This window comes from Ochotona curzoniae, unplaced genomic scaffold (genome assembly GCF_017591425.1).
Source record: "Ochotona curzoniae isolate NIBS_2020 unplaced genomic scaffold, NIBS_Ocur_1.0 scaffold_4506, whole genome shotgun sequence".
In the NCBI taxonomy this organism is placed as follows: Eukaryota; Metazoa; Chordata; class Mammalia; order Lagomorpha; family Ochotonidae; genus Ochotona; species Ochotona curzoniae.
In genome coordinates this window covers 5,781,067-5,792,836 of record NW_024467119.1, presented here as the reverse complement: position 1 = coordinate 5,792,836, position 11,770 = coordinate 5,781,067, and the positions used below count along the sequence as shown (strand labels likewise).

The window sequence follows — 11,770 nt, the reverse complement described above, 5'->3', positions numbered from 1 at the left end:
CGTTCACCTCTGGCAGTTCTGTTCCTTCCAGTACTCACAGAGCTCCGTCCCACCCACCCAGAGCAGCCCCCTAGTTCCTATTCCCCAAGCTGCTGGAGCTTGGCTCCGTCTCAGGAGACTGAGGACAGAGGGGGGAGCCTGCCAGCACCCCAGCATGGTGGGGAGGCAGCTCCTGCAGTGCCCCCTCCAGGGATGCCTACTCTCAAGGCTGTGCGTTACTTCCCTGTTCAAGTTCATTTTCAGATCATCTCTTGCAGGAGAAAAAAAACACCTCAGGTGTTTTAGATTGAACCACAGGAAATTGCTGTGATTTGACCGTGACTTTGGCGACCCAAACGGCCATTTTGTGGGAGTCAACATACAATCACAGCTCTGTGTAAAATTCTCAAAAATGTTTCCACTTACATTTCAATTTAAATGAGACTTCAGGCTCTACAAATAAAATCCTCCAGTATCTGAATCCCTCCTCGAGCTGGGGGGTCTTGCGTGTGCTGTATGCAAACTGGATTCCACGCTTTCCAATGTCAGGGCAAACATGCTTTACAGCTTCATCTCGCTAAGCTCGAAACAATCCAAAAAACACTCCATTTGATTGCATATATTTACATTTTTATTAGAATTCTTCAGAACTGTCAACAATTGGACAAGACATCAGGAGAAAAAGAACACACGGATATCTGTTCAGCTCGCACCGCCGACGTATTTACACATAAAGTTACTGTAGATATAAAAAATATTTTCAAGGACTCCTGGGCTTGGGAATATTCAAAAGACATTATTGCTACATTTCAATATTTACAGAAAAAAGCCATAAAATAATTTCCAACATTAAAGCCACTGCAAAGAAACATCTGATGTAAAAAAAAAATTATAAAAATATAAACTTTCAAGACAAAACTCTCAGCGAGGTGTCCCTAGAGTACCTGGACAGCTACAGTGTCAGCGGCCTGCCTTGCTCACCATGGCCACCGGGGACGCAGACAGCAGTCACCTCCCATGGGACAGCACGCCCCCAGAACCGGCTGGCCTTGGATGGCGGCGACGGCAGTGGGACCTCGAGATCAGCAGCCACAGTTCTCCGGATGGGAGGCTGAGGGATGGGGGTGGGGGAGGGGAACTGTGACAGCAACATCCCTAAACTAAAGCTTGCTGTGTAGACACCTGGCACTAAGGCTGGGCAGGGGGAAGAACCAAGCAGGAAACCGTGAGAATACAACTGAGGCCTCCAGGGGCCTCTGGAATCCGTTTCGGGGGGCTCTGGCAGTAGGGTGGGGGTGGGGATGGCCTGTGGAGTGTGCCTCCCCCAGGAGCTGGGCGAGCTGCTCCCATGGGCCCACCAAGAGCGGCAGCAGCGGGACCAACCCCCCACGTGACTCAGGGCAAGCCCACGCACACGGCCCCATGCACACGCACACACATATATACAAATACTGGCCTGACGTCCAGGACCTTCCTGCCAAGGAACCATGCCTGACTTGTGCTTCCTGCCCTGTCCGAAGGCCACACGGAGGTGGCACTGCTTGCTCACAGCGGTGGGAGGCCATGGCCAACGGCTTCTGCCAGCAACATCAAATCTAGCCAGCAGCAGCCGTGGGCTCGCTCTGGACAAAGCGAACAGCTCACTGGCAGAAACGGGGGAGACTTCTTAGTAACTATGCTTGCAGGGTACATTTTTTCTCTCTTAAAGCAAAAGCTATGAACTGTTTCCTTGAAACGCACGAGGTTCTTGATCCATTCCTACATGGAAAGACACAACAGAACAGAACCCAAATCCACAGGTGGCCTTGCACGCGAAGGCTGCTTCTAGAATCGGAAGCTCTCCCAGGTGCACAGGCTGCAGAAGGGCTGCAGGAAAGTGACCACTGGGACCTACTCCACTAACTCAAACAGAACTGGGGAAGTCTTGGAAAAGGACTGCTGGGGCACTGAGCCAGTGCCACGGTGCTGGGCTCCTTCTGCGCCCGGGAATAATATAATATGTACAGCTCGAACCTATGCAAGGGGATGGAGGCCGGGGCGGGGGGATGTGGCAGAGTGACCTCATCGGCCACTAAAGTGTGCTCCTGGAGACAGGGTTCAGGGACGGGCATGGGGGCACAGTCCTTCGAGGCCGCTCAAGCATCTTCGTGCACCAGCAGGGGCTGCGTGGAGGACGCGCTGCTCCCCACAGAGTTGACACGCACAGCATGCTCCAGTGCGGCGTGCGCTGGCTTGGGGCTGCAGTTGGCTATGTTGGAGTACACCTGTGTGGAGCAAGCCCACAGTGGTGTCAGACGCGGCAGCAGAGGGGGCACCTCCCGGGCATGGGGGGGGCACATCCCAGGGACCCGGGAAAAGCAAACAGCACCTTTGCCTGACCCCTGGTTTTCCCAGGCTCAGGACAAGCCAGCCACACCCGGGCCAGCCCAGCAAGGAAGAAAAAGCCGCAAGCGCAAAAGCCCTGAGCCTGGAATAGATCCTCTCCCTCCACCAGGATCACGAAAAGAAATGACAGATTTCCAGTCTTGCGCCCCCCCAGATCTCAAGACAGGATACCAAGTTGGACAGCCCCTCTACCTTCCCCTCCCTCCTGCCTGAACAGAAGGCCCACCCCCTGCAGGCCCGAGCTATGTCCTCCACAGGATGAGCGGCTCCTGCACCTGCCCCCTGCTCACTGCACACACCTCCTGGGCTCGGGGTGGGCATGTTCCCAGGGCTCTCCCTGCCCCACCCCCTCCGCCACCCCAGAAAGCCCAACCAATGAGAGGAGGGGCCAGGGTCAGGCCTCCCTACAGTCGCCTAAGGGGACCCTCCCGCCCCAGTCCCACGCCACCTGCACCGGCCACTCACATGATGGGTACTGTCGGAAATCTGCGTCTCCATGAGCTGGACGATCTGCTTGAAGGTCGGCCGCTTCAGGGGGTCGGCGTCCCAGCAGGTCTTCATGATGTCATACCTGCCGGGATGGGGCGGAGCCTTCACCACCACATGTGGCGGCATGCTCAGGGCCACGTGACCAGACGCAGGGCAAAGGAGACTCCCTGTCCTTTACGGCCAGGGAAGGTGGGGCACAGTGCCAGGACAGGGGCATGGCTTTCCGGGGGGCGCTTACATCTCAGCAGGGGCGTGTTCGGGGCTCAGCATACGGAAGCCTTCTTTAATCATCTTGTAGAACTTGGAGTCCACAGGCATTCCCGGGTAGGGGCTGCTGCCTGAGGCACAGAGGGCAGGTAGCTGGCGTCAGTCAGGGGGACTCAGGCTCCCAGCACCCACCGGGCCCACCCCACCCTGGGCGAGGGCCATCACCTAAGGAGAACAGCTCCCACAGGAAGATGCCGTAGGACCACACGTCGCTTTCAAATGTGTACACGCAGTTGAAGATGCTTTCTGGGGCCATCCACTTCACGGGCAGCCGGGCCTACAGTGGAGGGACAACACGCAGAGGCCCCTTTAACTACCGGGCTCCCAATCACTACACAGACACTCCGTCTCCCTCCACATAGGCTTCTGGAAGCATCTTCTCCAAGCCCTTTCACCTACATGATCGCCAACCGTGCACCCCCAGGGGATGCTGAGTCCACGTAGCTTGAGAAGGGAGAGCGCAGAAGGTGGGGCAGCCAGCTGTGAGTCCGGCTCCCTGGCCAAGCAGCCCCTTCTCTCTCTGCGGTAACAGAAACATGGCCTCCACAGCAGCCACATGACACAGCTGAGTTGTGGGGCTTGGGAGAGGCGTGGGAGAGGCGTGGGAGCCAGTCGGTGCCCCCTGCCTGCCTCCTGGAGGGTGATGACTGGTGACCAGCCAGCCATCATTCGGGAACCCAGGAGAGGTAGAAGGAACTCGCCCTGACTCTCCCTGGGGAAGCGCTAACTCAGGCCATGATTCCAGGCTGTCTTTGATTTTATTCTGGGTTTTCTGTCTCACACAAAGCGCTCACTCACTTAATCCATGCAATAAGTCCACCTATGTGCGAATGGTCAAGCCCATTGGAGGGCCCGGCGTGACAGCCTGGGGCCTAAATCCTCACCTTGCATCCTCTGGTGGATGCTGGTTCATGTCTCAGCTGTCCCCCTCACCTTCCAGCTCCCTGCTTGTGGCCTGCGAAGGCAGTGAAGGATGGCCCAAGGCCCTGGGATCCTGTACCCACGTGGGAGACCCAGAGAAGATGCCTGGCACCTGGCATCCGGCTGCTGGCTCCAGACTGGCTCAGCTCTGTCCATTGCAGCCACTTGGAGAGTGGACCAGCAGATGGAGGATCTTTCTGTCTCTCCTTCTCTATTATCTGCCTTTCTAATGAAAAATAAAATCTTCAAGAGAAAAGAGAAAGAAATGCTTGGACTTTCATGAGTCGTTTTACAGGATAAATGGAGCGAGCAGCTAGCTCCCCACTGCACACACAGCCACCCAAAACAGCTGCCCACTCAGCAGAGGGGCTTCCCTCCAGGCGCCTCAGTGAAGGCAAGCCTCGGCTGCCACCACCACTCTTACACAACCTGCCAGCTGCTCGGTGTTAAGCTGCCAGAGAGCTCCTCTAATTCTCGTAACCCATGTAACCGGGAGGCGGTGGTTTCTCACTTGAAACACGTTTTAGTCATTGCAGAAGCACGCCTTTGTGCGTGCTGGAGAGCCACAGCAGCGTGCCGCAGCAGCGTGCCACAGCTTGAGCTCCGGCTTGAGGCTCATGCACAGCCCGGGAGGCGGCAGGGGATGGCAAGGACGCGGGTCTCTGCCAGGCGGAGCATCCAGCTGCCGGCTCTGGCTGGACCTCACCATACACAGCAGACGGGAGACCTCTGCCTGGATCTTGTGCTATAGCTGAGGCGGCTGCTAGCCTGAGATCAATAAGGTATCTTGGATTCAGAGGCCTTGGAACTTGAATCAGAGGGGGACAATGCATCCGTTTTCCCGAAGTGCAGTCTGGCACAAACTTGAACTACAAATGAAGGCATAAACTGGAACACCAGAACCTGTGGCTCTGCCGCCAATAAACATTTCTCCATATCCCTACTCAGGCGAAAGCAGCTATCGCCCAACTGTACAACAGTACAGGTTTTGTTTCTTCATTTTAAACGAAAAGGAATGCTTTGTATTTGAGGGAAAGAGAGCTGGCCTGCCAGCCCACTCCCTAAACGCCTGCACAGCTGGGGCTGGGCGCCCAACCCAGACCAGCAACCCTGACTTGGCCACGACAGCTCCCTCCCAAGGGTTGCAAGGGAAGGCAGAGCGCACACCCAGGACACAGATCTCTCAACATCCACTGGACACCTGTTCCCACAGAAGCTTCCAGAACCACATGAATCACTTCCTCACACATCTGCGTTGTAAGATTTTGATCATCAGACTTGGGCATGACTGGTTCTCTTGGTAGCACTTCATGCTTCACACCCACACAGCATTCTGACCAGGAGCCCGCAGACTTCACTGGATTCCGGAAGGGGTCTCAGCAAGAGGAAGGACGCAGAGCCCAGCCCCAGGGAAAGACACGCAGAGACCTCAGGCAGCCAGGATACACTATCTGGGGCAATCACATCATGAGAGTTGGTCTTAAATTTGTGAAGTCTCCCTACCCAGTACCTGAATGAAAGCAATGTCTGTGATTATTGGGTTCACATGACTTGAGTCAGAACTCACAATCAAGATGCCATCCCCATTAATACCAACCAGTAACCACTCACTGACCAACTACCCAAAAGTCACTGACCAGCTGAATGCCACTAACCAGCTAACCATCACTAACTGGCTATTCAACTGTCACCAACCAGCTGACTGGCCAACTACCCAAGCCACTACCCAACTGTCCCCAACTAACCAACTACCCAATAGTCACTAACCATCACCAACTAACCAATTCTTACCATACCAACTAATTACCCAACAGTCACTAACCAATTAACCAACAGTTACTAACCACACCAACTAACCAAATGTCACTAACCAGCTAGGTAAGTGACCAACTAACCAATAACTCACAAAGCAGCACCACCACGACTTTGATTTCCAACAGGAGATTTGCAGGCAAGCCCAGCCCTGCCCTGTCTCCCCTCCCCCCCCATTGGCCTTCTGGTGGCACTCGGGGCTGATTCTTGGCTGTGTTGCACCAGGTGGGGTGAGGCTTGTAGTACAGATGTGAGCTCCAGGGGCCTTAGCAGAACTGCATGCTTGGGCCAGGAGATAAGCCCAACAACATCCTGACAACATCCACAGCCAGTATAGCTGATAGAGCCCACACACAGCTGGCATACTGGGGGGATAAAGAAAACACCCCCTGGAAATACAACTCAAACTGTACAATGGGCCTGGGAGGACAGCCGCACGTATACACCACGCATCAGTCCCCCCAGTGGGACTTCCACACCAACAGGGCCCAGCCATGGGAGCCATGAACTCTGACTGCAGCTTCCTGTAAGTAACTGGATCTCAGATGAACAAACATCATGAAAAGACTCCATTTCTCCAATTGTTAACAAGAGCAGGACAAGCACCCGGGGGCCTGGCTTGGTTGTGAGGCTACCTGGACTAGAGCACTCTGAACAAACCGTCACCAGCCCCCCTTCACCCAGCTCACTCTGAACGAGAACTCAGCTGCTGATCTTTCCCACTGAGTGTGTCAATCTTAAAAAATTCTCCCACTGTGACCTTCAGGTCTACATTTGTTACACTTGAGCAAAAATCAAGTTCATTGCTATTCTCAAGCTATAATGAAAATTAAGGCTATTTCTGTTTCCTTTACACGCCCCGGCACTACACAATTAGAATTAGGAGTTCTATTATCAGATGTTAACATGGCAATGATGTTTAGCAGCCGATGCAGATTCTTCCTGAAGTACACTTCATTTGACTGCTCCAGGACGGGCTATCTCAAGGCAGGATTTGCATTAAAAAATTAGGCAAGTCCTAACCAACTCCTTCTTATTAAAATGGGGTACTCACGTTTCCTTTCACCACATAATTGGAATCATTCTTGATGTCTCTGGCTAGACCGAAATCACAGATCTTGGTGATCCGACCGTGGGTCAGGAGGATGTTCCTGGCTGCCAAGTCTCTGTGGATGCACTGTTAGGATTGGTGGGGAGAGAAAACCAGGGAAAGTCATATCCACTTCTGCTAAGGCTCTTTCGCACACTGGAGCACCGCGGATGGCCTACAGATCCAACACTGCTGCCCAAAAGGAAGCCCCCAAAGTGTCCCAAGAGTTTGGGGAGCTCAAGGCTGGGGCTGGCAGCCTCACTTCCCAGGCCACTCCAGAGCACCACCTCCTCCTCTCGGGCTGCCTTCACTCCTGGCAAGCACACTGCCCACAGCTGCCCTGGCCTGTTCTCGGGGCTGCATGCCCATTGGCTTGCACCACCTTCCAAGAGTTCCTAAAGTGACTGCAACCTTGAGTTAGCCATCTCCTGAGGATGCGAGACAGAAGGTCCTATTTCAGTCACCCTGTCTCCTCCTTCAGTTTGGTAATTGTTGGGAAATGTCACTCGTGATGCCGATGGGAGGCTTCTCTAACGCCTGCTCTCCACTCAGCTCACTGGCTGGGGAAGCTCCCCGCTTCCTCTGCCCTTCTCTTCCCCAAACCATCATTATCCTCCCTGACCCCTTCTTTCCTGCTGCCTGGCAAGCCAAGCTTGGGCTGCAACTTCCCCAGGAGGAAGGGCCAGGGTTGAGCTCACCACTCTCTGGGAGTGAAAGCCCAGGTTCTAAATGGATTCAAGGTACAGGAAAGAATATTCACGGGCAGCTCAGCTTCACGAAGCTCAGGAGATTACAGCAGGAATTCCAGAGTGCAGCTGGAACCAGAAGAGCCTGAACCCCCGGTTTTGGTTGCTGCACTGCATGCCAATGTTGCTTCTGGAACAGTGGGCGGAAGGATTCGGACCACAATCGCTGGCCCACTTACGTTCTTGGAGGCCAGGAAAGCCATGCCCCTGGCCACCTGGTACGAGAAGCTCAGCAAATCCTCCAGGTCCAGGGCCAGCTCGTCGTCGTCCATGACAGCGGGACTCACGTCCCGCTCTATGTAGGAGCCTGTTGGGGAGACAGAAGGCTTTCTTCAGTAATTCAAAACCTACAAGGTAGGAGCAGGCACCACCACACCTTGGTCCAGAGGTGGGGAACATCTGTGACACCCACAGAGGGCTGATTAGCACACTGGTGATCTCACACGGCCCATGAATGACGTTGGCAGATAACACACATGGCCTGGACCCAAAGCAGGGTCCCACCGCTGCTGGTCTGTCCTGAATACCAGAAATAAATGACCTCACGTGCACTCACAGGCCTGTCTCCTGGGTGGTGTGGCAGGCAGGAATTGAGGATCCAGGGCTGGGCCACATGGTCCTCACGGGAGACACACTGCGCGTGAACACCTGCACCTCGTGCGCCATGCTTGACATGTCTGATCACACACAGGCTTACATGGAGACGTTCTAGCACAGATGTGTGCGTGCACACGCGCTCTGACCTCAAACACCCAGTCGTGACACCACCCGCCTCTCACCGCCAGCCCTGCCTAGGTGACTCAATCGCCAAGAATCGCTCAGTAACAAGGAATGCTGTGAGCCACGACCACAGTGAGGTCTGAGGTGTAATGACACCACTTTCATTTTTCAAAAGCCGTTGACTTATTGGAGAGGGAAAGAGAAATATGGGGGTGGAGGGTAGTGCCCAAAGGCTGGTTTACCCTTCAAATACCCTCAAAGGCTGAGCGGGGCTGAGGCGAAGCTAAGCACACACCAGGCCCCCAGTCCACACGGTCCATGCGGAAGGCAGGAGCCAGTGGCCTGAGCCATGACTGCCTGCTCCCAGGGTGTGTGAGGCGGCGGCTAGCGTGGGGCGCCCTCTCCGGCCATTGGCTGGTCCCTCCTCCTCCACACAGAGCAGCCCTCTCCAACCCCCGAGGTACCCACCAATTCTAGTGCTTCTCCTTTTGTCTGCTGTGGTGGGGATGACGTAGGAGACGCCGGGTTTCATGTCCATGTACTCGTTGGTGCTGTCACTGCTGGGAGAAGACACCCGTAGGGTCACAACTTGGGGGTTGGTGTATGGAGGTTGGGGTCAAGTGGGGGCCACACCCAGCTCCTATCAGCTCTGCTATGGAACAAATGGACTTCACTTAAAGCAAGCAACACAGGATTTGAACCAAGAACTGGAGGACCTAATTCTGGAAGATTCGAGCTCTGGATACGCAACAGCAGGGTCCAAGTTCCAGGGATGTGTTGACCCTTCCATGTCCTGTCTCCTGACATGGTGGATTGTAACAGGAAACAGAGAGAAAAAAGACGTCAAACTCTAAACAAACCACACCAAACGAAGAGCTTCCGGCCCTGTGGCGGGGGAAAGGCAGGGCTCCTTGACGTGCGGGAACTGACGGGAGAAGGTTTTAAAAACCCGTGTGCAGTTCAGATAAACACCAATCATTTGGATGATATGCTGAGCCATCTGGACCTCTTGAATCTGCACCATTTGGCTGGAGGCTCTTCAAGATTTCTAGTACTTCCTGCTTCTGATTAGCATAGAAACACCATGACAACGATCTCCCTCGGAACGTGTTGCGCTTCCAACCCCCAGATGGGATCCCAAGGCGCAGTGTCGCCCCGGATGGAACAATCGAGGCCATTATTTCAAAGAGTTTAAAAAAGAAAAATAGGAGGAGGGCATGTGGCAAAGTGCAGCAGGATACACACCCCAGCAGTGTGTCCCCTGTGGTGTAAAAATAATGTCCAAAACCCTCGCGTGCTCAGGACACAACTTCCCACGCTCTTTGAGAAGATCCCACCTGTGCGTGGACTTCGTTTCCACAGCCAAGTGGACACTGCCTTGCATTCCCTTTCCAGGCCTTCTCCTTCTCGGAAGCACCCCCATCGGCACAGGGCCAGGGTTTCAGAAAGAAGGCCAAGTGTGGTTCATTCTGCCAATCGAAGACTTGTGCTGGGTCAGCAACTGGCACGTTTACAAGGTTAAAATAAACCAATAAAAAAGGACCCTTTGGTTGAGGCTTCAAATGCCAACCAGAACTACCGAAAACAGCTTGAAGAGGAAAAGGGCCAACAGTGGTGCCAATGGCGTGTGCATGGGGACCTGATGCTCAGAGCTCACACGGACCACGTGAGAACCCCCACGGCCGGCGTCTCCTGGAAGCAGGCATGCACAGGCGTCCGACGTGCACCGGCATCCGACATGCACGGGTGTCCAGGCCCGTTCTGCCGTCAGTTCAGCACTCTTCACCCATCATCCAAACATGGATGTCACTGGCAAGGAAGACATGGCGGGCAGGTGCAGTCTTTGACAATGTGCTTGGTGACTGATGCCTTTTCACTACCTGGTGAGCTCAAGGAGGGGCCGGAGTGCATGCGGAGGAGTCGGGGAGAGGTGAGATCCCCACCGATCTGGCCCCCCCCTGTGAGCAGCATCCCCAGAGAGAGGTGGTTAACACACAGGTGCACGGCACAGCCGAACCATACTTGGAGAAATGCCGCTAGAAGCCACACAGGCCCAGAGATGGATTAAAACCAAAAGCATCAGGCCACACCTCAAGTTAACACGCCTTGCATCTCTCAAACACTGAGTGCTCTGAGATGCTCATCAACATTTGAATAACTTCATCATCTTGATTTCGCTCCTCAGTTCATTTTCTAAAGAATCGGCCTTGATGATGGGTCTCCCTGACCCCATGAACTGCTGCCTGTTTATGGAAATCAGCCTTACCAGGAGGACTCCTTCGAATTCAGGAGGTTCTTATACAGGGCAGCTTCCGCAGGATCTTCCTGCTTCGAGCAGATAAACGAATCACGCTTTCTCCGCAAAAAATTCAGAAGATCACCATAGCAACAGTATTCCGTAATGACCAGGGTGGGCCCTGCAAACATGGGAGAGAAGGCAGGGTGAGCTATGCCACAGCTCACCCAAAGGGGTGTCTACAGCAGCCAGCATCAGCCTCCAGGTCTGGCGAAGGCCTCGGTGAGGCTAGCACTTGGGGGCTTCTGCTGGTCTCAGGCTCCCCCTCGCCCTCCGGAATCCACCAAGCAAGAGAGCTCGCATCCTCTGAAGAAGGCTGCACTGCAGGAGACAGAAGCAGCAGGACAGGGCAGCTGGGAGTGGCCCACCTGCCTTGAGCTGGGTTCCCAACACCTCTGCTGGGGGAGAAAATCCTTCCCAGGCAGCTAACCCATGTGGTGGCAGCTTTCCTGATGGGGCGAGACAACGTCTACAGGGCTCGTTCAGAGCCTGGCCCAGAGCCTCACCCCACCGCTGTCCCTGGATGTTCAGTGTGGATTTGGCTGCACCTGCAGGAGCAGCACCCTCTCCCGAGCACTCCTCTCTTCCTGCAGACCCGCCTGCTGTAGACTTTCTGGATGGGCCCTCCCACTGAGGCTGCCAGCTATCTGCACAAGCAAAGCATTTGCCCCCATCCAAGCCGATCTGAGAACTAGGAGCTTAGGGGCCCATTTAAAATGATGGGATGCACTCCAGTGACCAGACACGAACCCACAACACATGAAGCCTGCAAGGTAAGACAGAGCCTTCCCGCTGGCCGAGACATCACTAAAGGGACTGGTCTCATGGCGCAAGGGTTAAGCCAACCTCCTTCCATCCAGCACCCTGCTAAGGTGCCTGGGAGGTGGCAGTGGAGAGCCCGAGGCCTGGTTCTCTGGCACGCATGGCAGACCCAGAGGAGATTCCTGGCTCTTGGTTTGGCCTGGACTGGCCCTGGTTGTGGCAGGCATTTGCAGAGTGGCCCAGCAGGTAGGGGTTGTGTGCCTATCTCTCTCTCTTGCTCCTTCTCTGGCATTCTCCCTTTCA

At 54.7% G+C, this 11,770-nt stretch overlaps 1 protein-coding gene across 1 annotated transcript in view; it reads right to left on the bottom strand.

Annotated features, from left to right (window-relative positions):
* Positions 1–592: 592 nt before the first annotated feature.
* Positions 593–11,770, bottom strand: part of KIT (KIT proto-oncogene, receptor tyrosine kinase) — a 64,195-nt gene continuing 53,017 nt past the window's right edge. The window contains exons 16-23 of the mRNA XM_040967093.1: positions 10,676–10,826; positions 8,878–8,969; positions 7,869–7,996; positions 6,908–7,030; positions 3,286–3,397; positions 3,092–3,191; positions 2,830–2,935; positions 593–2,243 (exon numbers count right to left, since the gene is read on the bottom strand). Coding sequence (XP_040823027.1) covers positions 2,115–2,243; positions 2,830–2,935; positions 3,092–3,191; positions 3,286–3,397; positions 6,908–7,030; positions 7,869–7,996; positions 8,878–8,969; positions 10,676–10,826 — 941 coding nt within the window. The 3' untranslated portion in view covers positions 593–2,114. The remainder of the gene's footprint in view (positions 2,244–2,829; positions 2,936–3,091; positions 3,192–3,285; positions 3,398–6,907; positions 7,031–7,868; positions 7,997–8,877; positions 8,970–10,675; positions 10,827–11,770) is intronic.